Source organism: Oncorhynchus keta, chromosome 24, assembly GCF_023373465.1.
Source record: "Oncorhynchus keta strain PuntledgeMale-10-30-2019 chromosome 24, Oket_V2, whole genome shotgun sequence".
Taxonomy (NCBI): Eukaryota; Metazoa; Chordata; class Actinopteri; order Salmoniformes; family Salmonidae; genus Oncorhynchus; species Oncorhynchus keta.
The window spans coordinates 17,665,361-17,689,920 of record NC_068444.1 but is presented as its reverse complement, the minus strand read 5'-3'; the positions used below and the strand labels follow the sequence as shown (position 1 = coordinate 17,689,920).

The 24,560-nt window shown below is 42.4% G+C and overlaps 1 protein-coding gene across 1 annotated transcript in view; it reads left to right on the top strand.

The window, feature by feature from the left end:
- Positions 1–21,804, top strand: part of LOC118374670 (uncharacterized) — a 72,152-nt gene extending 50,348 nt beyond the window's left edge. The window contains 3 exon segments of the mRNA XM_052477906.1: positions 10,613–10,745; positions 12,188–15,310; positions 15,312–21,804. Coding sequence (XP_052333866.1) covers positions 10,613–10,745; positions 12,188–15,310; positions 15,312–18,050 — 5,995 coding nt within the window. The 3' untranslated portion in view covers positions 18,051–21,804.
- Positions 21,805–24,560: the final 2,756 nt, after the last annotated feature.

Sequence of the window (24,560 nt, the reverse complement as noted above, 5' to 3'; positions counted from 1 at the left end):
AAATGACAGAAATCCACAGCTGCCACTCTGTTGGTTTCTGCTACCTCATCTGTAGAAAAGGACTGAACCTTCATCAAATACATCTTACTTCTTGAGGCAGTATGGAGCAATTTCCCATAAACACAAAGGAAGGATATGGGCCAACGCTTTTTTGCAGTACGTGTTGAACTCCGCTAGCTGTTTGTTGACTCGCTGCTTTAGATGTATGCCGTAATCTTGTTGTCAACAGCTTTGCGATTTGCTGTCCATGGCCCATCAGGTTAATTAAGCTACAAAATGATTTATGTATGGAGTTGTGAATACCACTTGGCAAAGGTTGATATTAGCAAATATTTTCTTGGATGAGATCTATTATACAAGACTACTGAAAATTGAAGGACTGGGTTGGTACACTTTTTTGTAAATACTTCAAGGTTCTGTAAAAGTGAAATGCATCCAAATTGACTCATTCATATTTTAAAGGTGAGGGTGTTACCGTTTTTCGATCTTTGGTTTTTGTCACGGTTTCTACTAATGTGTTTTTGATTGAATGAATAGCTTGTAGGCGTTCTTCCCAATTAGTCAGAAATGTAAATGGCCCCTTCACACTCCAATGCTTCGATCAGAAGCTTTTCAGAAGCTTTTCAGAAGCTTGCACACCCTTCAGGTCAATGAGATGATGTTTCTTGACAAGATAGTTGTATTCCTTTTGACTCCTGCAGTACTTTTATAAAAATAGTCTTAACACTAATTATACCAAACTATACACACACAGATGCATTCAGAAAGTATTCAGACCCCTTGACTTTTTCCACATTTTGTTATGTTACAGCCTTATTCTAAAATGGATTCAATTGTTTTTTCCTCCAATCTGCACACAATATCCCATAATGAAAAGCAAAAACAGGTTTTTATACATTTTTGCAAATGTATCAAAAAAACACTAAATATCACGTTTACATAAGTATTTAGACCATTTAATCAGTACTTTGTTGAAGCACCTTTGGCAGCGATTACAGCCTCAAGTCTTCTTGGGTATGACGCTCTCATTCTTCTCTGTAGATCCTCTCAGGCTCTGTCCGGTTGGTTGGGGAGCGTCACTGCACAGCTCTTTTCAGGTCTCTACAGAGATGTTCGATCGGGTTCAAGTCCAGGCTCTGGCTGGGCCCACTCAAGGACATTCAGAGACTTGTCCTGAAGCCACTTCTCCATTGTCTTGGCTGTGTGCGTAGTGTCATTGTCCTGTTGGAAGGTTGATAATGGCACCAGAGGGGACGGCTGCTGGTTTTACAGGCTCATGGACATCAGAACAGTGCTTACTCACCTCAACTGGATGAGTATTATTTTTTCTCTAATGAGTCTGACGCAAAGCATATATTGCTATGTCAAGACACGGCCCAAATCCCTGTCATCCTCGTGGGGAACAAAATGGAGATAAAGGGGGAGGAGAGCGGGGTGCCTTGTAAGATTTCACCGACGAGTAGATAAACCATCACTACCCTCTGTATTATTGGCCACCGTGTCATCATTAGAAAACAAACTGGACCATCTACGATTTTCACCAGTGACACGCTCAATATGGAAGTTGTCAGATGACACGGATGCTACACTACAGGACTGTTTTGCTAGCTGTGGAATATGTTCTGGGATTTATCCAATTGCATTAAGGAGTACACCACCACTTCATCAATAAGTGCATCAACGATGCCGTCCCCACAGTGAACGTACATACATATCCCAACCAGAAGCCATGGATTATTGGCAACATCCGCATCGAGCTAAAGACAAGAGCTGCTGCTGTTTTCCAGTACGTACGCTCCTAAGAAATCCCGCTATGACCTCAGAGAAACCACCAAACAAGCAAAGCGTCAATACAGGACTAAGATTGAATCCTACTACACTGGCTGACGCTTGTCGAATGTGACAGGGCTTGAAAACTATTATGGACAACAAAGGGAAACCCAACCACAAGCTGCCCAGTGACGTGATTAAACCAGGTGAGCTAAATGCCTTTTATGCTCGCTTCGAGGCAAGCAACACTGAAGAATGCTTGAGAGCACCAGCTGTTCCGGACAACTGTGTGATCATGCTCTTCGTAGCCAATGTGAAGAAGACCTTTTTAAACTGGTCAACATTCACAAAGCCGCGGGCCAGATGGATTACCAGCAAGTGTACTCAAAGCATGCACGGACCAACTGGGAAGTGTCTTCACTGACATTTTCAACCTCTCCCTGACCAAGTCTGTAATAACCAATGGAGTCAAGTACTTTAGTACTTTTAAAGTATCTGTACTCTACTTTATATTTTAACTTTTACTTCACTACATTCCTTTTTACTCCATACATTTTTCCTGACGCCCAAAATACTTTTTACATGGTGAATGCTTAGAAGGACAGGAAAATGATCCAGTTCACACACTTATTTCTCCCTCAATGTGAGAGAGACAAAGGAGCTGATTCTGGACTATAGGAAAAGGAGGGCCGATCAGGCCCCAATTAACATAAACTGGGCTGAAGTGAAGCGGGTCAACAAACTATCATGGTCCAGACACACCAAGACAGTTGTGAAGGGGACACGACAACACCTTTTCTCTCAGGAGACTGAAAAGATTTGTCATGGGTCCCCAGATCCTCAAGGTTCTTTAAATGCACCATCAAGAACATCCTGACAGGTTGCATCACTGCCTGGTATGGCAACAGCTCGGCATCTGACCGTAAGGAACTACAGAGGGTAGTGTGTACGGCCCAGCACATCACTGGGGCTTCCTGACATCCAGGACCTATACTAGGCAGTGTCCGATAAAGACCCCAAAAATTGTCAGACTCCAGTCACCTAAGTCCATAGACCGTTCTGTCTGCTACCGCACGGCATGCGGTACTGGAGCACCAAGTCTAGGACCAAAAGGCCCCTTAACAGCTTCTACCCCCCCAAGCCATACCCCCCCTTTGTTTATACACTGCTGCTACTCGCATTTATCTGTGCATAGTCACTTTACAAATTACCTCGACAAACCTGCACCCCTGCACATTGACTCTGTACCGGTACCGCCTGTACATAGCCTCTTTATTGTTATGTATTTAAAAAAATGTTATTTAACTTATTTTTTTTTCTTAACATTGCAGTTCAAGAAATAGAGTTATTAAGGGCTTGCAAGGTTGTATTCGGTGCATGTGACAAATACAATTTGATTTGAATCTTGGACCCAGTCTGAGGTCCTGAGCACTCTGGAGCAGGTTTTCATCTAGGATCGCTCTGTGCTTTTCTCCGTTCATCTTTCCCTCGATCCTGACTAGTCTCCCAGTCCCTGCCACTGGAAAACTCTCCACAACATGCTGCCACCACCTTGCTTCACCATAGGGGTGGTGCCAGGTTTCCTCCAGACGTCTCTTGGCATTCAGGCAAATGAGCTCAATCTTGGTATTCATCAGACCAGAGATTCTTGTTTCTCATGGTCTGAGAGTATTTTAGGTGCCTTTCGGTAAACTCCAAGCGGCCTGTCTTGCCTTTTTTATCTGAGTGGCTTCTCTCTGGCCACTACATAAAGGCCTGATTGGTAGAGTGCTGCAGAGATGGTTGTCGTTCTGGAAGGTTCTCCCATCTCTGCAAAAACCAAGCCTGGAGCTCTGTCAGAGTGACCATAAGGCCCTTCTCCCCCAATTGCTCAGTTTGGCTGGGTGGCAAGATCGAGGAAGAGTCTTGGTTGTTCCTAACTTATTCTATTTAAGATTGATGCATGCCACTGTGTTCTTGGCGACCATCAATGCTGCAGATTTTTTGGGGGTTCCCTTCCCCAGATCTGTGTTAAGACACAATCCTGTCTGAAGCTTGGTTTTTGCACTTTCAACTGTGGGACTTCATATATACAGGTGTGCCTTTTTATAAATCATGTCCAGTCAATTTAATTTACCACAGGTGGACTCCCAAGTTGTAGAAACATCTCAAGGATGATCAATGGAAACAGGATGCACCTGAGCTCAATTTCGAGTCTCATACATAGCAAAGGGTCTGAATTCTTATGTAAATAGAGTATTTCTGTTTTAAAATTTTAAATTTGCAAACAATTCTAAAAATGTGTTTTCGCTTTGTCATTATGGGTTATTGTGTGTAGATTTAAGACATTTTGGAATAAGGCTGTAATGTGGAAAAAGGGAAGGGGTCTGAATATTTCCAGAATGTACTGTATATTAAAACCTCATACACTACTATTAAAGTTTGGGGTCACTTAGAAATGTCCTTGTTTTTTAAAGAAAAGCACTTTTTGACCATTTCAAATTGATCAGAAATACGGTGTATACATTGTTAATGTTGTAAATGACTATTGTAGCTGGAAACTGGAATAAAATGGAATAACTACATAGGCTTTCAGAGGCCCATTATCAGCAATCACTCTTGTGTTTCAATGCCCCGTTGTGTTAGCCTTTTTAAAATGATAAACTTGGACTAGCTAACACAACGTGGCATTTGAACACAGGAGTGATGGTTGCTGATAATGTCTGTAAACTTATGTCTGTACAGTGGCTTGCGTAAATACCCCCGTGGCATTTTTCCTATTTTGTTGCCTTACAATTACAACCTGGCATTCAAGTGTATTTTTTGGGTGGTTTGTATCATATGATTTACACAACATGCCTACCACTTTGAATATGAAAAATATTTTTTTATTGTGAAATGAGACAAACAACTTGAGCTTGCACAACTATTCAACCCCCCCAAAGTCAATACTTTGTAGAGCCATCTTTTGCAGCAATCACAGCTGCAAGTCTCTTTAGGGATGTCTCTCTATAAGCTTGGCACATCTAGTCACTGGGATTTTTGCCCATTCTTCAAGGCAAATCTTCTCCAGCTCCTTCAGGTTGGATGGGTTCCCGCTGGTGTACAACAATATTTAAGTCATAGCACAGATTCACATTGGATTGATGTCTTGGCTTTGACTAGGCCATTCCAAGACATTTATATGTTCCCTCTTAAACCACCCAAGTGTTGTATTAGCAGTATACTTAGGGTCATTGTCCTGCTGGAAGGTGAACCTCCGTCCCAGTCTCAAATCTCTGGAAGACTGAAACAGGTTTCCCTCAAGAATTTCTGTATTTAGCGCCATCCATCTTTCCTTCAATTCTGACCAGTTTCCCAGTCCCTGCTGATGGAAAAACATGGGACAGCATGATGCTACCACTAACATACTTCACTGTGGGGATGGTGTTCTCGGTGTGATGAGGTGTTGGGCTTGCGCCAGACAAAGCATTTTCCTTGATGGCCAAAAAGCTACATTTTAGTCTCATCTGACCAGAGTACCTTCTTCCATATGTTTGGGGAGTCTCTCACATGCCTTTTGGTGAACACCATATGTGTTTGCTTATTTTTGGCTTTTTTCTGGCCACTTCCATAAAGTCCAGCTCTGTGGAGTGTATGGCTTAAAGTGGTCCCATGAACAGATACTCCAATCTCCGCTGTGGAGCTTTGCAGCTCCTTCAGGGTTATCTTTGTTGCCTCTATGATTAATTCCCTCCTTGTCTGGTCCGTGAGTTTTGTTGGGAGGCAGTCTCTTGGCAGGTTTGTTGTGGTGCCATATTCTTTCCATTTTTTAAATAATAGATTTAATGATGATTCGTGGGATGTTCAAAGTTTCAGTTTTTTTATAACCCAATCCTGTTCTGGACTTCTCCACAACATTTTCTCTGACCTGTTTGGAGAGCTCCTTGGTCTTCATGGTGTCGCTTGCTTAGTGGTGTTGCAGACTCTGGGGTCTTTCAGAACAGGTGTATATATACTGAGATCATGTGACACATCATGTGACACTTAGATTGCACACAGGTGGACTTTATTTAACTAGGTGACTTCTGAAGGTAATTGGTAGCACCAGATCTTATTTAGGGGCTTCATAGCAAAGGGGGTGAATACATATGCACACACCACTTTTCTGTTTTTTTATTTTTTATTTCACCAATTGGACTACTTTGTTTATGTCCATTACATGAAATCCAAATGAAAATCAATTTTTAAATTGTAATGGAACAATGCCAAGGGGGATGAATGCTTTTGCAAGGCACTGTAGATATTCTGCCGTTTCCAGCTACAATACTCATTTACAACATTAACAATGTCTACACTGTATTTCTTATCGATTTCATGATATTTTAGTGGACAAAACATTTGCTTTTCAAAATCAAGGAATTGTCTAAGTGACCCCAAACTTTTGAACGTGTGTGTTACTTGATACATAGTTATATTTAGCTCCTATCACAGATCCAGGGAGGTAGGCAACAGCTGATGTCAAAACTGCTTTTCTAATTTCCATTCCTCTGTTTTGAGTGGATGCTTTACGATGGTATGATTCCGCATGAAAGCAGTCTTCATAAAGGCCTTTGATTAAAGACTTTAAGCTGATGTGTACATACAGTTTGGGTTGTTGTACATACACTTTGTCTACTTATTTAAAGTACTTGTGTATTCATTTCTGAAGACTAACTTCAATATACTTTTTACTTTAAAATACCTTTTATGTTTTGGGCAATGTATGAAGGAATGATATTTTGAATTATTGGCGGTGTGGATTCAAGACACTGTTGTATATGTGAAGTGGAATTGGTTTGATCCTGTAGGTGAAGGATTGGTTGAAAACACTGGTGTATGGAAGGCAAATTATTGTCACAGACAACCTTTGAGACTTGAATTCTTAGTCATCCCGGCCATGATCTATACAATGACCTACTTAAGATTTGTGTAATGAACTCATACATACCATGTGTTCAAATAATTTTTACTCTGTATTATACGGTTTAAAAAGGAGGTGTATTTCCATCAGTTTTTTTTGTGCGTTTGTGAAATATCTTCCCCTTCTGTTATTCTTGCTGCTGTTGTCTCTTTGCTCTATTTCTGCTCGTCTCTGCCGTCCACTCTCTTTTGTTGAGAACACAAATGTGTGAATTGTCATGTACACATATTCAGATTATTGTGGTCAGATCTTAATTTACAATGTTGAAAGAAAAGTGGAGAGAGCGAGACATAGAAACCCTCAGGGACAAAACACACCCCTCACTCATTCAGGTACTGTCTACACATTTAGACATAGCAGCAACTTAAAGTCCTGTAAAATAAAAAACACACCCCTCACTCCTTCAGGTACTGTCTACACATTTAGACATAGCAGCAACTTAAAGTCCTGTAAAAAAACAACAATCACCAATAAACAGGTCAGATACTAATTGATGCTTAACAGTGTCTGTTTCAGTTGAGCTTTTTATTTGCATGTGGATTTGGGGGGGGCGTGGGGGTTTCTTTGACTGAAGCTGATCCCACAAGTGAGTCAAAAAAAAACATCCAATTGAACCTCTGTTTTTTTTCTTTGTTTTTATATTTTTTTATTTAAACACAATGCATGTCAATTTAAACTCCGTTCAGGTAAGATATTAGCCAAACTGCATTAATCTCTCCTGCTCACAGTGCCTCAGACACCATAGTTATCACACTCCGTTGATAATTAACTACTGTTTAACATAATACGTTTGAACCTACTCTCTGAGCATCTGTGAACAATGTGAATCCTGAAGAAAAAAAAATAGTGCATTTTGGTCTAATTTCTAAACTGATGTAGCTGGACAACTCGTTAGTTGAACCTTCTGAGTGCAAGGTATCGTTAAAGAAAAGATTCAAAGTGGTCCTTCCGCATATGAATTGATTGAACAGAAGAAGAGATTCTGACTTGTGATTCCTTTTGTTGGGAGATTTATTTTGTTAATGTCCTCTTTGAGCAGTCCCTCCTATTCCCTCTCTAAACCCACTGGATTTAGAGCTGGTTTTGGTAGTCTACATGTTGCTGCTTGTCTCTACGGCTTGTAGATTAAGACTGTTCTATAGGAAGTCTGCCATAGCAAGTTATTCCTTTTAAAACGTTTGAAAGCAGCTCTTTTCAACCCTATACGGTGGACTAATTGTGATGACTTGCAATGCGTGGAACAATACACGTCAAACATAAAGGACTGGGAGGCTTTTCAAAAATAATTAAATACAAAACATTTAATACGTTTTATTTCCATCTTAAGTGGGCTATAAGCAATTCAGTTTCATATGAAATGCCTCGGATTCGTTAGTCTCAATGGCTAATGTATTCAGATGCTCAGATAACAACAGGTACACACAAACCTAACAACCTCATTTCAATAATTGCCATTTGCACAGTTTGGCAGATTTTTTTTGTTTTCTATTGTAATTTATTTCTGAATGTTTTTGGGGGGGTTACTATGTTATTAGAACTTGGCTATGGTCCAAGTGTCTTTGTAGTAGAGAGAACTTAATGATCACTAAGTTAATTTGGTTGCACTGGTCAATTTTCATTTTTTTGAATGCAATTTTGGTTTGACAACTTTACTAATAAAATATGACTGCTTCTTATATACCCCTTTATAATATTTGAACTGAAGTGGTTGATATGATCTCCATTTTGTGTGTGTTGCATTGAACCCGGGGCACCAATGATTGTCTTTGTGTGAATTTACTCAATGTATCCTTTAAGGAAAAACATGCCATTTTGAAAAAGAGATGAATTCTAACAATGTAACAGGTCAAATTCACTGGACGAAATATTCACTTATTAAAATGACCTATTCTTCTAATAAATTTTGTGAAAATGTAATGTTCTCTTGTCTTTTTCAAACAAACACTTAGCATTGGATTTTTCAAAATTTTGTAATGGGCTCGATTTTTGTTTCATAAAATTACTAGATTAAATGTATTTAAATACTAAATACTGTGTATCTAATTATACACTCCTACTCATTGCTGTCAAATGTCTCATTAGGCCAACTCTGTGAATACTTGTATTTTGCTAAAGACATATTTAACACTGCTCATGAGCGTCTCATTCCTCCCACACAGTTAGAAACCATGGCTGGTAATAAAGGTCATATTGTCTGACTCAGTCATTAATTGGGTTGATATTAAGTTATATTTTTAGGCAACTCAAACAATATTTTGGCCTTAACTCTTGTTAAACTCTGGTGTGTCCATAGTATCTACATGTGAACATTTTCCACCAGCAATGTGGATGATAAGCCTCATGGTTCTGTCTATGAAATAATGACCATGGTGTCAGCAAGATGGACCAACAGACGGGCTTTGATGATGACCACTGCTTCTTTGTTGTCATGGATCCATGTTCATTCTATACATTTGATTGAATGTGAGGATATCCTGGACTGATGGAAATTCTGACATGGACAAGTGAAATCAATACGTTTGGTTTAGGGTTTACAAAAACCCAACGTGATTGAATTATGAGTCAGTTACTATTCCCCATGTTTATTCTGGCAGTTTTTTTCCCTTCACATTTATATCCATATCATTTTTCTCTTAGCATGTAACCCAGCCCTGTATGTTGCATTTTCATGATAGCATTTCTTTCTGAACTATAGAAAAATAATTCATTTAGATGGGTGCTGTGAATACTTTAATCATCTTCATAGGGAAAGGGATTTAAGAAGCTGCCATCCAGCAGGATAAATTCATTAAGTACCTATAGCTAGGGTTGGGCGTTGTTCACATTTTCATACCTTCATATCATGCCTGTGCCATCCTTGGTTACACCGTATTACCGGTGGTAAATACAAGGGGCGCCATTTTTTTTAAACAAAAAGAAGCCCCCAAAAACATAATTTAATTAATACTAAGGAATTCCTATAGCGGATGCTAGGTAAATGCTAACGAGCGCATGCAAACTAATTGCAAGGACAGACAACCCAGCTCATGAAGTTATGCATGTTTTTCAAAGGGCTACTCAGTTTGCTGCACACACAAAACTATTAGACAGCAGGGATCTTAATCTAGGAGGGGAATGTCTCTTCAGTTACCAAGATTCAAGAAGCGAGTCAATTGGCAAATTAGCAAACCGAATACACCGCTGGAGAGAATTTATCTTTAGGTAGAACTATTAAGTAACTAGAATGTGTTGCTGACAAACATGAGCAGTGAATTTCTAACTTGATCACCTCTAAATTGCGCTGCAGAGGTATCGCTCACCTCATGAAGCTTCTGTTTGCTGGTTGTGCTTCTTTGTAAACAAACACATGACTCACTCAATCAGCTGTTTTGATGAACTGGCTGAAATAAAGAATACAATCTGTAAACTAGTGAACCACTCCCCTCTGGGCACAGATATAGGGTACCCCTCGGCAGGAAAAACATCTACACAATCATTTGTGCCAGGTGTGATATCCTTCCTAAATAGCTTGGGCTAATGTTCCTATTGTATTTAAACGGCACTTTAAACGTGTACATGACACTGCAACAAAATGTCCCCATGGGGACAATAAAGTCAGTAAGTATGTTGACTGCAGGTATTTATTGGAAAAAGTAGAAATATCCACATTTAAAAAAAAAAATATTCTACAGTATTGAAATCATACTGTGGGTATTTCAAAATACCCCAGTACACAAGACATACCGCCTCACCCTACCTATCGCTACAACTCTCATTATAATCCATGTGGGCTTCATATGTTTTAACCTTGAGTCTGACTTCTCTTTATCCTTCTAATAACCTGTGATTGAAAATGAATTAATATGCTTTTGGACATTTTTGTAAGCGTACGTGTATATTCATGACAACGATATAAACATCCTTGTCCTGTTTGTCTTGCAGTGAATGTCTGGAGCTGACGACAGAAAAGGCCCGGGACCTGCAGTCCACCTCCACGCTGGAGGAGTTCATGACCAAGCTGTGTCTGCACCACCAGAGGCAGATTGTTGACGCTCTGGGCTTCCTACAGACAGAGGTCTGTATAGGCATTACTCTCATTGTGCATTTTCAATTCGCTAACATTTTACAGAAAGTTATTTTCCCTGAAAGTAAATCGCAAATCACACACAACAGAGGATACATACATACGTAAACAAGAAGATACCGCACAGCAGAGGAGGTAAATAAGACAGAGGTACTGTCGAGTGATTGTTTTGTCCAGAGCCATGTATATAGAGAGTTGGGTCAACTTTTTGAATACTGTTCTAGTACATACTATTATTGAAATGTTCCCCATGTAATGTCGAGGCGCTAACATGGCGGCCATAGACTGTTGTAGTCATAGCCTCTAGTAATTTAATAGGATCTCTGACATAAACCCTCAGTTCCAGAATGGTACAATAATGGGAGCCGTTTTGGTCATATAGAAGTCCAAACCAGTCTAATTTGAATGAATGGCTATAGAGGCTTAGGTGATGCATTTCCTGCTTTTACTTATACAGGAAATTAAAGGCATTTAATATTTCAGAAATTGTCACCTGAAAATATTGTTCTATAATTATAAATACAGTTTATACAGGTTTTATGACAATTATGCACCAATATTTTGTTTGTCTAAATAGCCTCTAAAACTGCCAATTGGCAGTGATTTTATTATATTATATTATTATAAGTTTTCTGAACATTTTATTTATTTTATTTTGTGTTATCGCTGGACTATAAAAACACTGGCGAATCAGCTCCAAGGAATTTTCATTTAGGAAATCTGTTCTACAGTATGCCTACGCATCGTAGAGAGATATTTGATTGTATACAAATGCAAGCAAGGTTTGAAATGATTATGTTTTAGTCAAATATTATATCAGTTTGGGCTTCTTGCGGGCAATTTGCAGTCTGCAAATTATTTCTAATTATGTTCCGGTCCCTTGACCATGTGCTCAAGAAAATATCATCCCACAGCTGAATCTAGTTGATGATCCCTGCACTAAAATATATGTAAACAGACAATAAATGTCTGGATGTTTGTTTTCTTGGAATGCTGTGTCTCATAAGATACAATATCAGTACTTGTCAGATTTACAACTTGTCTAAGTCCTGACATCAACTGATTTCAGCCGATTGACTGCATTGTTTGAATGGAATGTTGGCATATTGGCTGTTAATTTGAAAACATTTGGAATCATTCCACTAAAACTGTCTGGCTAGCAAGCAAAGGTAATGTGCAAATAATATTTTACACCATCGTATCACAGCACTGGTTGACCATGGTTGACCAGCTTCCTTACCAAAATGGATTCCATTTTATACTGTCATAAGGTTAATGTTCATTCTAGTATTCTAATTCCTAAATCTATAGTTGTAGTGTAAATTCAACAATTACATAAACCTCAATGGCAAAACTCTATACAGTGCTCTGGATTTGTCTATGTAAAAACTAAACTGAGGTATTGAATAACCCCATGGTGGTTCTTGTTCTAGGTTAAGGCTATATCCTCCTCCAGTACTTCGCTAGCTTCTGCCTCCAAACCCTCTTGCTCAGTGGAGCATGGAGCCCTCCAGGGTCCTAGCCCTGCACCTTGCCTGCAGACCCCAGAGAGGGGGAGGACTGGTCACAAACTTCCCCTGGCTTCCACTCCAAAAGGATCGACGGAGGGGCAAGAAAGGTTGGTAGCCCCAGAGCAGACTGCTGTGTTAAGAAATGTGTCTGGGGCCGCTGGGCCGGCCTTGGATCTCCGTAAACCTGGCCCAGGGGAGTCTAAGGCTTTGGCAACACTGTTCAGAAGCGCAGATAACAGTGTGAGTAAACGTCTTAGTGACCATGCTCCGCTAAAGATCAAAATCATGAAGTCCAGCAGCCTGGCTGATGGTAAAAAGCTATCCTGTGTGCTCACCACCTCTCTTCCTGCTGGCGCCGGTACTTTGGAAGAAATGCAGGGCATTTCTGACTCCTCAACCAGAGCAGATACTTACAGTGCTGGACAAGGCTCCTCTGTGAAAAGGCACGATCATGCTGATCGCTCAACAAGACAAAGAGGCTCCATTGAACATACCAAAGACACGCTGGTCAAACAAAGTCCACCTGAAAAGACCCCCAACAACATACCCCCAGTTTCCCCCGGGACAGCAAGGAAGACCATAAAGGGGTCTTCCTACCACCGGCCTAGGGCCACTTCCTCAGTGTGTCGGTTTGTAACCGACCCTGATCTCGGCCACTGCGACATCGTCTACATCGACAAACCAATCACAGAGTGTTTCCGGGAACGGCAGCACCGTCTGCTCCCTCGACGCAACGCCAGGAAAAGCACCCGAGGTCACATGTATGTGGAAGAAATGTGGGAGCTGAAGACTGTCCGTACATTAGCCAAGACGTCTGCCCGCAATGATAGTGGCAACTGTCCTGCTCCAATGCCAGAGCCCATCACTCTGGTCACACCTAAACAGGTGCTTGGCAAGCCTGAGGGACTACCTCTTGTGGATATGCCTTTTGTTGGAGGTTTTGTGGAGACGGTCAGTCAGAAAACTCCTTCCGAGCTTCCAGCTGAAAGTGAGGTGTCGGGGGATGTGGAGGCTGCAGCAGCATCAGCCAGTGAGATGGCACTGATTGTTGAGACTAGTCAGACAGACCAGAGTCAGTGCAAAGAGCAGACTGCCCCTCCACCTCCTTCACAGAGTCCCCCGGTGGATAACGAGCAGAGTACAGGGACGAACTCGGAGCAGCCAAGGCAGAGCGTAGCACCAGAGGATAATCTAGCTCAGACTGTGGTCGAGACACCAGATCAGGATTTAAACAGTATACACAATTACATTGTTTTAAGTGAAAACCCAGAGCAGGTGGTGATGGGGAAAGATGTAAACTTATTACAGGATAAGACATCAGAAGAAGCTGAGCTTGGCCAGGATATGCTGCAGGGTGTGCCAGAGGGCCAGAAAGTTGTCTCTGAAACCCAACAGGAATCTGCATCACTGACCCCTTCCCTGGAGAGCAATGAAGACAAGGAGGTAGTGAGTGCAGTTGACAAAGAGGTAGTGGATGCAGGTGCAGTTGACAAAGAGGTAGTGGGTGCAGGTGCAGTTGACAAAGAGGTAGTGGGTGCAGGTGCAGTTGACAAAGAGGTAGTGGGTGCAGGTGGTGCAGTTGACAAAGAGGTAGTGGGTGCAGGTGCAGTTGACAAAGAGCAGGCCATGCCTCTGGAACCTCAAATTTCAATTGACCAGAAACCGTCTGAGGGCTCTGGAGGAGAAGGAAATGCTGGCATGGAGGTTCCCACGGAGAGTGAAAGGATAGAGGTGCAGGAAACGGGCGAGGTTGAACCAGACTTGGCTCCAGGCGATGGCGACAATGTGCCTGAAGAGGAAAAGACACATGTTGATTCGTCCTCTAAAAAGGCCAGTAAGGCAGTTGAGAGAGAATTGCCTCTCAGGCGTTCTGAAAAACAGGGTATTCCAGCACGAGTGATTCCTTCAAGGGTGAAGGAAGCTGCAGTGATTGATACAGAGAGTATGATTATATGTGGATATGTGAATGGTAGACCTATTGGACATTCTGACAGATGTTTGCGTGAACGGCCAGCCAGAACCACCCCAGAGTCTACTCCAACTAAGACTAAACGCCCCACTAAGGCGTCTCTGAAACAGACTGAGAACCCTTCTGAGAACACGGCTGAGATTCCACAAGTCTCACCTGAGACTCCTCTCACCCCGATCCCTGCTGGGGAAAGCGTCAAAAGCCCTTTGTCGAAGCGCCTCACCAAGGCCTCCCTGAAACAATCTGAGAAATATTCTGAGAACATGCCAGAGGTTCCTCAAGTCTCACTCCCTTCAGCCGAAGTGATCAAAAGCCCTGTGTCCATACGGCCCAAAAGAACCCCTCAAGCTAAAATCACTCAGAACCTGCCTGACACACAGACCCCTGCTGAAGCAAGCCAGAACATGTCTGACACAAGGACCCCTATTGCCCCTATAACAGCAAGCCAGAGCATTCCTGACACTCCTCAAGTCCCAGACACACCAGTCAACTCCTCCAGGAGACCTGAGTCCAGACAACCCCTCAGATCTGCCAGACTGCAACAGGCAGCAGCTGTTGCCTCCCCTCTCGTCCCTGACGCCTCACCTCTCGTCCCTGACGCCTCACCTCTCATCCCTGACGTCTCCCCTCTCGTCCCTGACGCCTCCCCTCTCATCCGTGACGCCTCCCCTCTCGTCCCTGACGCCTCCCCTCTCGTCCCTGACGCCTCCCCTCTCGTCCCTGACGCCTCCCCTCTCGTCCCTGACGCCTCCCCTCTCGTCCCTGACGCCTCCCCTCTCGTCCCTGACGCCTCCCCTCTCGTCCCTGACGCCTCCCCTCTCGTCCCTGTCGCCTCCCCTCTCGTCCCTGTCGCCTCCCCTCTCGTCCCTGTCGCCTCCCCTCTCGCCCCTGTCGCCTCCCCTCTCGTCCCTGTCGCCTCCCCTCTCGTCCCTGTCGCCTCCCCTCTCGTCCCTGTCGCCTCCCCTCTCGTCCCTGTCGCCTCCCCTCTCGCCCCTGTCGCCCCCTCTCGCCCCTGTCGCCCCCCCTCTCGTCCCTGTCGCCTCCCCTGTCCACGTCCCTGTCGCCGTCCCTGAAGCCTCCCCTCTCGTCCCTGTCGCCTCCCCTTCTGTTGAAGGGGCTGTTACTTTCATTGTTGCCCCAGAACCGTCTACCTCCCTCCCACTCCCCTCCACTGCGCTCAACCCTCCCCTCCCCATTGCCTATCCTCTTCTTCCTATTGTCTCCCATCTCTTCCCTTCATCTCATCAAAACAGTGCAGTCACCCAGAGCTCTGCAGAGCTGAAAGTTCAAAAAGCTCAGCCAGCTCCAAATGCCAAACCCAGCGAGACAGAGAAAACAGCAGAGGAAACTAGGGTGCAAACTAGACCGAAGCTCAGGTCGTCAATGATGGTAGCAAAGGAAGTTGAAATTGTTGAGAGTCAGCAAGTTAGCAGTGAGGATTCTGCTCTAACAGAGGGTACAATCATTAAAAAGAGTGAGGCCCACACACAAAGTAGTCCACTAAGAAGCAAAAGAACTCTCAAAAAGGATGGAGAATCAAGAAAATTGACTTTGCTGAAAAACTCAGAGGAACCTACTTTGCAAAAGAAGCCAGAGGCACCAACTTTAATGGATAACAAAACTTCATCTGAATGTTCCAGTAGGTCTTCCGTCAGCAGTGCTTCAGACAAACCTGGGCGAATGCCATTGAGGAGTGAGAGTAGTAAAACGGACGTGGCCAGCCAGTCCATTACCCTGGCAACCCCACCGACCCCAGTGGAGAACAGAAAGTCAGCTTTGAGGGCCCAGAGGTCGCCCACACCCTCGACCAGTACTCCAATCACAGCTGCGAAATGGAGTGAAGTGGCATCTCCCATTAGGCTGAAATCCCCAGTGAGACTCCCATCACCAATCAGGTTCAAATCAGAGAGGATCATCAAGTCTCCATTGAGGGAATCACCTTTGCTGGACAGTTCCCCTCTGCCCTCCAGCTCAGTCACTCCTCTCCTCCTGCCCAAGCTGGAGCTTCCAGTACAGACTCGACACAAGTTCCTGGAGTTACTGGATGTAGTGGAAAACCAACAGAAAATCTCCTCCCTGAACACCAGGTTCGATAAGATGCAAAGAGGCTGGGTCCAGATGGACAAAGAGGGACATCCAACGCCAAGACACAAAAATAAGGCAGACAGACAGGCAGCGATATGGAAGAGTAAGCGCAGGGTTCGCAAGCCCAAGTCTTCGGATCATCAGAGGTACTCGCTAGTTCAAATGCTTTTCAAGAACGATTTGGACCTAGCCAGCATTTGCCACTGGTACATGGAGTCAACAGAAACCCAATCGCTGGTCATCGTAAAGAAGGTGAACACGCGTCTTCCCTCTGAGACCCAGCTGCTCTTCCCCGGTATGTCCCAAAGGCCATCTCAAGGGGTCTTCCCTAGCCTTCAAGCCGAGCGCTTGAAGAAACACTTGAAGAAGTTTGCCATGGCTTCCCCTGTGAAGAGCAACCCTAAGAGTCAGAAGCTGATTGCTAAAGCCCTGGAGCAGGAGGTCAGTACAAGTATGCCCAAAGGGAAGGAAAAGAGAGAGCTGACTACAGCTACCCGGATCTCCACCAAAGCCTATGTTTCCTCTGCAGAGGCACAGGTACAGCCAGCCGATGGCCAGAAGGCCTCAGCGAAGGCCAAGAACCCAGCCAGCGCCCGGATCCTGAGGAAGTACTCCAATATAAGGGAGAAGATGCAAGGTCAACAGAGCTCCAAGAATCCGAAAGGGGCCCCAAGAAAAGAGCTTGAAGTTTCCAAAGTCAAACCCTCTAAAACCCCAAATAAAAAATTGGCAAAACCGTCAAAATTGAAACCGGCCATTTCCCAGAGGCAGAAATTATCAGTTTCTGGTGATAAAAGTGTAAAGCAGACAAGTGTAGTAAAAACAGAGCGAGCACAGCCATCTCCTAGTAGAAAGCCTCCAGTAAAAGCTGCTGTCCTGGAGAGATCAGTCAAGATCAGCAGAAGCAGTAGAACCTTAAGAGATCTCAGTAGGAAAGAGAGTGCATCACCACAGAGGTCTCCCCAAAGAGTAATGACTCCAAAAGCACAGAAAAACACCCCTGTTTCTGCCACCGTCCCCAAGACAGACTTTGACAAGCAGCAGGTTGGAGCAGAGAAGGCAGTGGTGGATAAGACTATGGCAACAAAAGGTCAAACAAAGAGACCCTCTCAAAGTAGAGTCTTTGAGACTAAAGTCACTGAAAGTAAAGGTACTGAGCGCAATGGCGCTGAAAGTGCTGCAGAGACTCCTCAACAGAACATGGACGTCAAAACACCAGGTTCTCCTGACCAGGTTCTCACTAGGTCACAGAGGAAGATGGAGGCCACTCCACCCCCCTCCGTCCCTCATAGTGCAAGCCCTAAGCCTGCCACTAAGAAAGCAAATGAACCTGCTCAGAGTGGAACTCCTAAGGGTGCCACAAAGAGAGCTCTGGAGCCTACACATACTGTTAGTACAAGCCCTAAGCCTGCCATAAAGAGAGCCAGTGAACCTGCTCAGAGTGGAACTCCTAAGGGTGCCACAAAGAGAGCTCTGGAGCCTACACATACTGTTAGTACAAGCCCTAAGCCTGCCATAAAGAGAGCCAGTGAACCTGCTCAGAGTGGAACTCCTAAGGGTGCCACAAAGAGAGCTCTGGAGCCTACACATACTGTTAGTACAAGCCCTAAGCCTGCCATAAAGAGAGCCAGTGAACCTGCTCAGAGCGGAACTCCTAAAGGTGCCACAAAGAGAAGCCAGGAGAGCCCACAGACACCAGCCAAGCGCACCAGGACATCCCTACAGAAATAAAGCTTGTGTGCAGACATGGACTGTAACAGCCAATCTGACGACATTTAGTTGTTTTGTTTTTTCTGGAATATAATAGAAAGGACTGGTAGTATCTATTTTTGTGTGTACTTCCCAAGCGGTGTTGGTAAATGATCGTTTGGAAGGAGATCGACATGCTGAAGAAAGAGGAAAAATAGTGCTTTTGTCTTGTTTAGTGTTGTCTAACTGGCCTGGAAATGTATCTTATTATAAGGGTATATCTGCATTGTAAACATGTAAGACATTTTATTTTGGGGTTTGATGCAGAGCTGATTAGTTATTCAGACTACAGCATGCCAGGTCCTCCACCTTTGTTTGTCCAAGTTTTTTATATCCCATAGTGTCTATTCCACGGTTTGAAAAATAGGGAGGTTTACTGGCATGAAAACATCAGCACCATGTTGCTACGAAATAAATGATGATGTTCTCTGACTGTAGCACAGCTCAGGTTTCACTGAACATTCTCTTGGAACTATAGCCTATATTCATCAATGTCTCCCGCCCATCTCGCAATCAAGGAGTTTGTGACTTTGTGATCAGGTGCCTTATTTATCAGATGTAGAGTAATGTGTTGACAACAGGTGAAGACTCAGTTCTCTGGCCATTGCACAGACACATGTACTGTAGGAAGAGTGAGAAAGGGAGCTTTCTAGATATGGATTTGGTGCAGGTCAGCGCACGTTGTCATGTTGGGGTCCTTCACAGGTTAAACTCTTCTCCGGTTATCTTGTAGATCTGGTCATTTGTTCAAGACCTGCACCATATTTGTGGATTTGTGTGTCTTAATGCACAACTTCCCTCCATGTTCCCGAGTCTCCTCCGTCTTCCTGCTATATAAACCACCATCATGGGTTGTTATTCCCATGAGTTCTCTTTTAATGTCTTTTTGTTTTTAGATCCTGGGGATATTTCTTTTCAGAGATGTAGCCTTATAACTGATGTTATGGTAGCTTTGTTTAACTTACAAATACTGTCTGAGTTAACAAAGGAGGGGTTTTTTTCCGTTGCAATGCGTGTGAGATATTTACACCTGCCTTGTTATGTTGTAACTCTGATCCAGTCCTTCTTGTCTTATTTGATTCCCGTTAAAGTTGAATGGTCTGGTGTGGTCATTACCTGCTTATTGCATGCTGGAGCTGCCTGTAGCATTTACATTTAGCAAAATTCTTGTTGAGCCTTTTCACCTTGTTTTTTTTTCTGAACTAGCATTTGTTTCCGAAACTTCTTTAACTAAGACTATGCATGCACGTTACCGTGGCATTCTGTGTGCTGAACTGTATGAGCATTAACAACTGAAGATATGGACCCTTGGAAGACGTGTCATTGGTCAGCTATTTTGGAAGGGGGTTAGCTGTTTGAGAGCAGATACCAGGGATGACGCTACATGGAGCCACACGTTGTATCTAATGTTGGCTGTATATGTTTTTCCTGTGCTATATGGTAGTTTGCCTTTTATTTGTACAATATTGCCGTATACTGACCCCTGTTGGCCATATGAGAACTGTTGAAGAAAATGCTTCAACTTTTCATATCTTTGTATGATCAGTAAGTATTATACTGAACAAGAATATAAACGCAACATGCAACCATTTCACAGATTTTACTGAGTTTACAGTTCATATAAGGACATTTAAATAAATACATTGAAGACAAATTTGTGCACAAAATTTGAGAAATATGCTTTTAGTGCATATGGAAACATTCTGGGATCTTTTATTTCAGTTCATGAAACATGGGACCAACTCTTTACATATTGCGTTCATATTTTTTTCAGTATATACTACCGGTCAAAAGCTTTAGAACACCTACTCATTCAAGGGTTTTTCTTTATTTGTACTATTTTCTACATTGTAAAATAATAGTGAAGACATCAAAACTATGAAATAACACACATGGAATCATGTAATAACCAAAAGTGTTAAACAAATCAAAATATAATTTATATTCTTCATATAGCTACCCTTTGCACACTCTTGGCATTCTCTCAACCAACATCACCTGGAATGTTTTTCCAACAGTCTTGAAGGAGTTCCCACATATGCTGAGCACTTGTTGGCTGCTTTTCTTTCACTCTGCGGTCCAACTAATCACAAACCATCTCAATTGGGGTGAGGTCAGGTGATTCTGGAGGCCAGGTCATCTGATGCAGCGCACCATCACTCTCCTTCTTGGTAAAATAGGCCTTACACAGCCTGTAGGTGTGTTGGGTCATTGTCCTGTTGAAAAACAAATGATAGTCCCACTAAGCCCAAACCAGATGGGATGGCGTATTGCTGCAGAATGCTGTGGTAGCCATGCTGGTTAAGTGTGCCTTGAGTTCTAAATAAATCACAGACCGTGTCACCAGCAAAGCACCATCTCACCACCTCCTCCATGATTCATGGTGGGAAATACACATTCTGAGATCATCTGTTCACTCACAAAGATACAGCGGTTGGAACCAAAAATCTCCAAAGGACAAATTTCCACCGGTCTAATGTCCATTGCTCGTGTTTCTTGGCCCAAGCAAGTCTTCTTCTTATTGGTGTCCTTTAGTAGTAGTTTCTTTGCAGCAATTTGACCATGAAGGCCTGATACACACAGTCTCCTCTGAACAGTTGGTGTTGAGATGTGTCTGTTACTTGAGCTCTGTGAAGCATTTATTTGGGCTGCAATTTCTGAGGCTGGTAACTCTGGGTCTTCCATTCCTGTGGCGGTCCTCATGAGAGACAGTTTCATCATAGCGCTTGATTGTTTTTGCGACTGCATTTGAAGAAACTTTCAAAGTCCTTGCAATTTTCCGTTTTTGACTGACCTTCATATCTTAAAGTAATGATGGACTGTCATTTCTCTTTTCTTATTTGAGCTGTTCTTGCCATAATATGGACTCTTTTACCAAATAGGGCTATCTTCTGTATACCCACCCTACCTTTTCACAACACTACTCACACGCATTCAGAAGGAAAGAAAATCCACAAATTAACCTTTAAGAAGACACACCTGTTAATTTAGGTGCATTCCAGGTGACTATCTCATGAAGCTGGTTGAGAGAATGCCTAAATTGTGCAAAGCTGTCATCAAGGCAAATGTTGGCTATTTGAAGAATCTCAAATATAAAATATATTTTGATTTGTTTAACACTTTTTTTGGTTACTACATGATTCCACATGTGTTATTTCATATGATGTCTTCACTATTATTCTACAATGTAGAAAATAGTAAAAATTAAGAAAAACCCTTGAAATGAGTAGGTGTTCTAAAACGTTTGACTGATAGTGTTTATCCCACTGTTATAGAAATAGCTTGTCTGCCATGTATTATTTGTAGTTGTCAGATTGTGTTGATATTTTGCTTCAGGAAGATGTTCTCTTGGTGTGACACTTCTGTACTCCAGCAATAGTTTGACCTCCATTTGTCTACGTCAATAGAAAGAAGACACATTTTAGCACAGTGTTATTTTTATCATGGTTATTTCACCTATTCATCATTTGTAAATGCAAAAAGCTATAATTCATGTTTTATATTGTTATTTAAGAAATCCCTATAGGTAAATACATACAGTAGACCTAAATTAAGCAACCCACCAAATATCAAACTTGAACATGTTTTATTCTTCTTTACTGTGGATATTTATAGTTTTTGATTTTGTATATTGGAAAATAAATAACTGATTTATGTGTTAATCCCAATAATGAGACGTCTTAAGTTGATGACGCTGTATTTTTGCTGGACTCGATAAAAAAGTGTTTGAGTTGTATATTTGGTTTCATGCTTCGTTTGTCCATCTCCAGTGGTTAGCTTTCACTAATCTACTGTCAAGCATTTTGAGGTAGAACTAAAACAACTGTATTCCTCACTTTGATCTTATAAAATATAATTCTCATATGTTCATACCGTCCTGGAATTACAAGTCAAATTGCACTCTACTCATCCTCATTGTGCCTTCAGAAAGTATTCACACCCCTTGACTTTTTACCACATTGTTTCAAGTTGAATTAAAAATGGATTACAATTTGATTTTTGTGTCATTGGCCTGAACATAATATCCTATAATGTCATTGGAATTGTTTTTAGAGTTATTCATCTGTATGAATTAGAAATGAAAATCTTATGTCTCAAGTCAATAAGTATTCGACCTCTTTGTTATGGCAAGCCTAAATAAGTTCAGGAGTACAAAATAGTGTTCAATCTGATTTTTTTTAAGGACCACCTTATCTCTGTACCCCACACATACATTATCTGCTAGGTCCCTCAGTCGAGCACTGAATTTCAAACACAAAGACCAGGGAGGTTTTTCAATGCCTCACAAAGGGCACCTATTGGTAGACGGGTATTTTATTTATGCAGACGTTGAATATCTCTTTGATGGTGAAGTTATCAATTACACTTTGGACGGTGTATTAATGATGGATCAACAATACCAACCAAAATGACAGAGTGAAAAGGAAGCATGTACAGAATAAAAACATTCAGAATCCTGATTGCAATAAGACACTAAAGTAAAACTGCAATATGTAGGAGAGAAATGAACTTCATGTCCACATCACTGAGTACCGCTCTTCATATTTTCACGCATGGTGGTGGCTGCATCATGTTATGGGTATTCTTGTCATCGGCAAGGACTAGGGAGTTTTTTTGTATAAAAATAAACAGAATAGAGAAGCAAAATCCCGGAGGAGAAGCTGGTTGTCTGATTTCCAACAGACACTGGGAGACATTCACCGTTCAGCAGGACAATAACCTAAAACGTATGACCAAATCTACAGGGGTTGATTACCAAGACAACATTTAATCTTTCTAAATGGCCTAGTTAACAGTTTTGAGTTAAAACTGTACTTGAAACTTCACAGAGCTTGAAGAATTTAATTATGTGCAAATATTGTCCAATCCAGCTTTGCAAAGCTCTTAGACTTACCTAGAAAGACTCACAGCTGCCAAAGGTGATTCTAACATGTATTGACTCAGGGGCGTGAATACTTATGTAAATGAGATACTGTACATTTTCAAAGGTTTCTAAAAACAGTATTCAGACCCCTTCAACATTTTGTTACAGCCTGAATTGAAACGGGATACCTCTTCAATCTACACAGAATACCCCATAATGACAAAGCAAAAACAGGTCTTTTAGAACATTTTGCTAATTTATAAAAAATAAAAAAATTGGGGCAAAATATCATATTTACTTAAGTATTCAGACCCTTTACTTTGTTGAAGCACCTTTGGCAGCGATTACAGTCTCAGGTCTTTTTGGTTATGACGCTACAAGCTTGGCACACCTGTATTTGGGGAGTTCTCCCATTCTTCTCTGCAGATCCTCTCAAGCCCTGTCAGGTTGGATGGGGTTCAAGTCCAGTTCAGGTCTCTCCAGAGATGGGTTCAAGTCCAGGCTCTGGCTGGGCCACTCAAGGACATTCAGAGAATGCATTGTCTTGGCTGTGTGCTTAGGGTCATTGTCCTGTTGGAAGGTGAACCTTCAACCCAGTCTGAGGTCCTGAACGCTCTGGAGCAGGTTTTCATCAAGGATCTCTGTACTTTGCTCCGTTCATCTTTGATTTGATCCCGACGAGCCTCCCAGTCCCTGCCGCTGAAAAACTCCCCACAGCACGATGCTGCCACCACCGTGCTTCACCGTAGGGATGGTGCCAGGTTTCCTCCAGACGTGATGCTTGGCATTCAGGCCAAGGAGTTAAATCTTGGTTTCATCAGATCAGAGAATCTGGTTTCTCATGGTCTGAGAGTCCCTGATTACTCAGTTTGGCCTGGAGGCCAGCTCTAGAAATAGTCTTGGTGGTTCCAAACTTCTTCAATTTAAGAAAGATGGAGGCCACTGTGTTCTTGGAGATCTTCAGTGCTGCAGAAAATGTTTTATACCCTTCCCTAAATCGGTGCTTCGAAACAATCCTGTCTCAGAGCTCTATGGACAATTCTTTCGACCTCATGGCTTGATTTTTGCTCTGCCAACTATGGGACCTTCATATAGACTGGTGTGTGCCTTTCCAAATCATATCCAATCAATTGAATTGACCACAAGGACTCAAATCAAGTTGATGTCAAGGGATCTGAACACTTCCTGAAAGGCACTGTACATGCTTTAAAATACACATTTTAAACATATTCCAGCTCAGGTCACTCAAACTGATTTAGAACTCTGTCGACCCCCCTACCCTCAACCTTATCACACACACAAGATCCATTCAAACCAATGAAGGAACACGTTAGAGTCCATGTTAAAAGTACACACATTAAAGTTTAATGAATGAAAAGTGGCAATAGATAGGATAGATACTACATACATTCAGCATCACTGGGACTTTCAGTTAAATCCCACCATCACACCTGCGATGGAACACAACTAAAGTACCACATCTGTAGGAAATACACTGCTCAAAAAAATAAAGGGAACACTTAAACAACACAGTAACTCCAAGTCAATCACACTTCTGTGAAATCAAACTGTCCACTTAGGAAGCAACACTGATTGACAATACATTTCACATGCTGTTGTGCAAATGG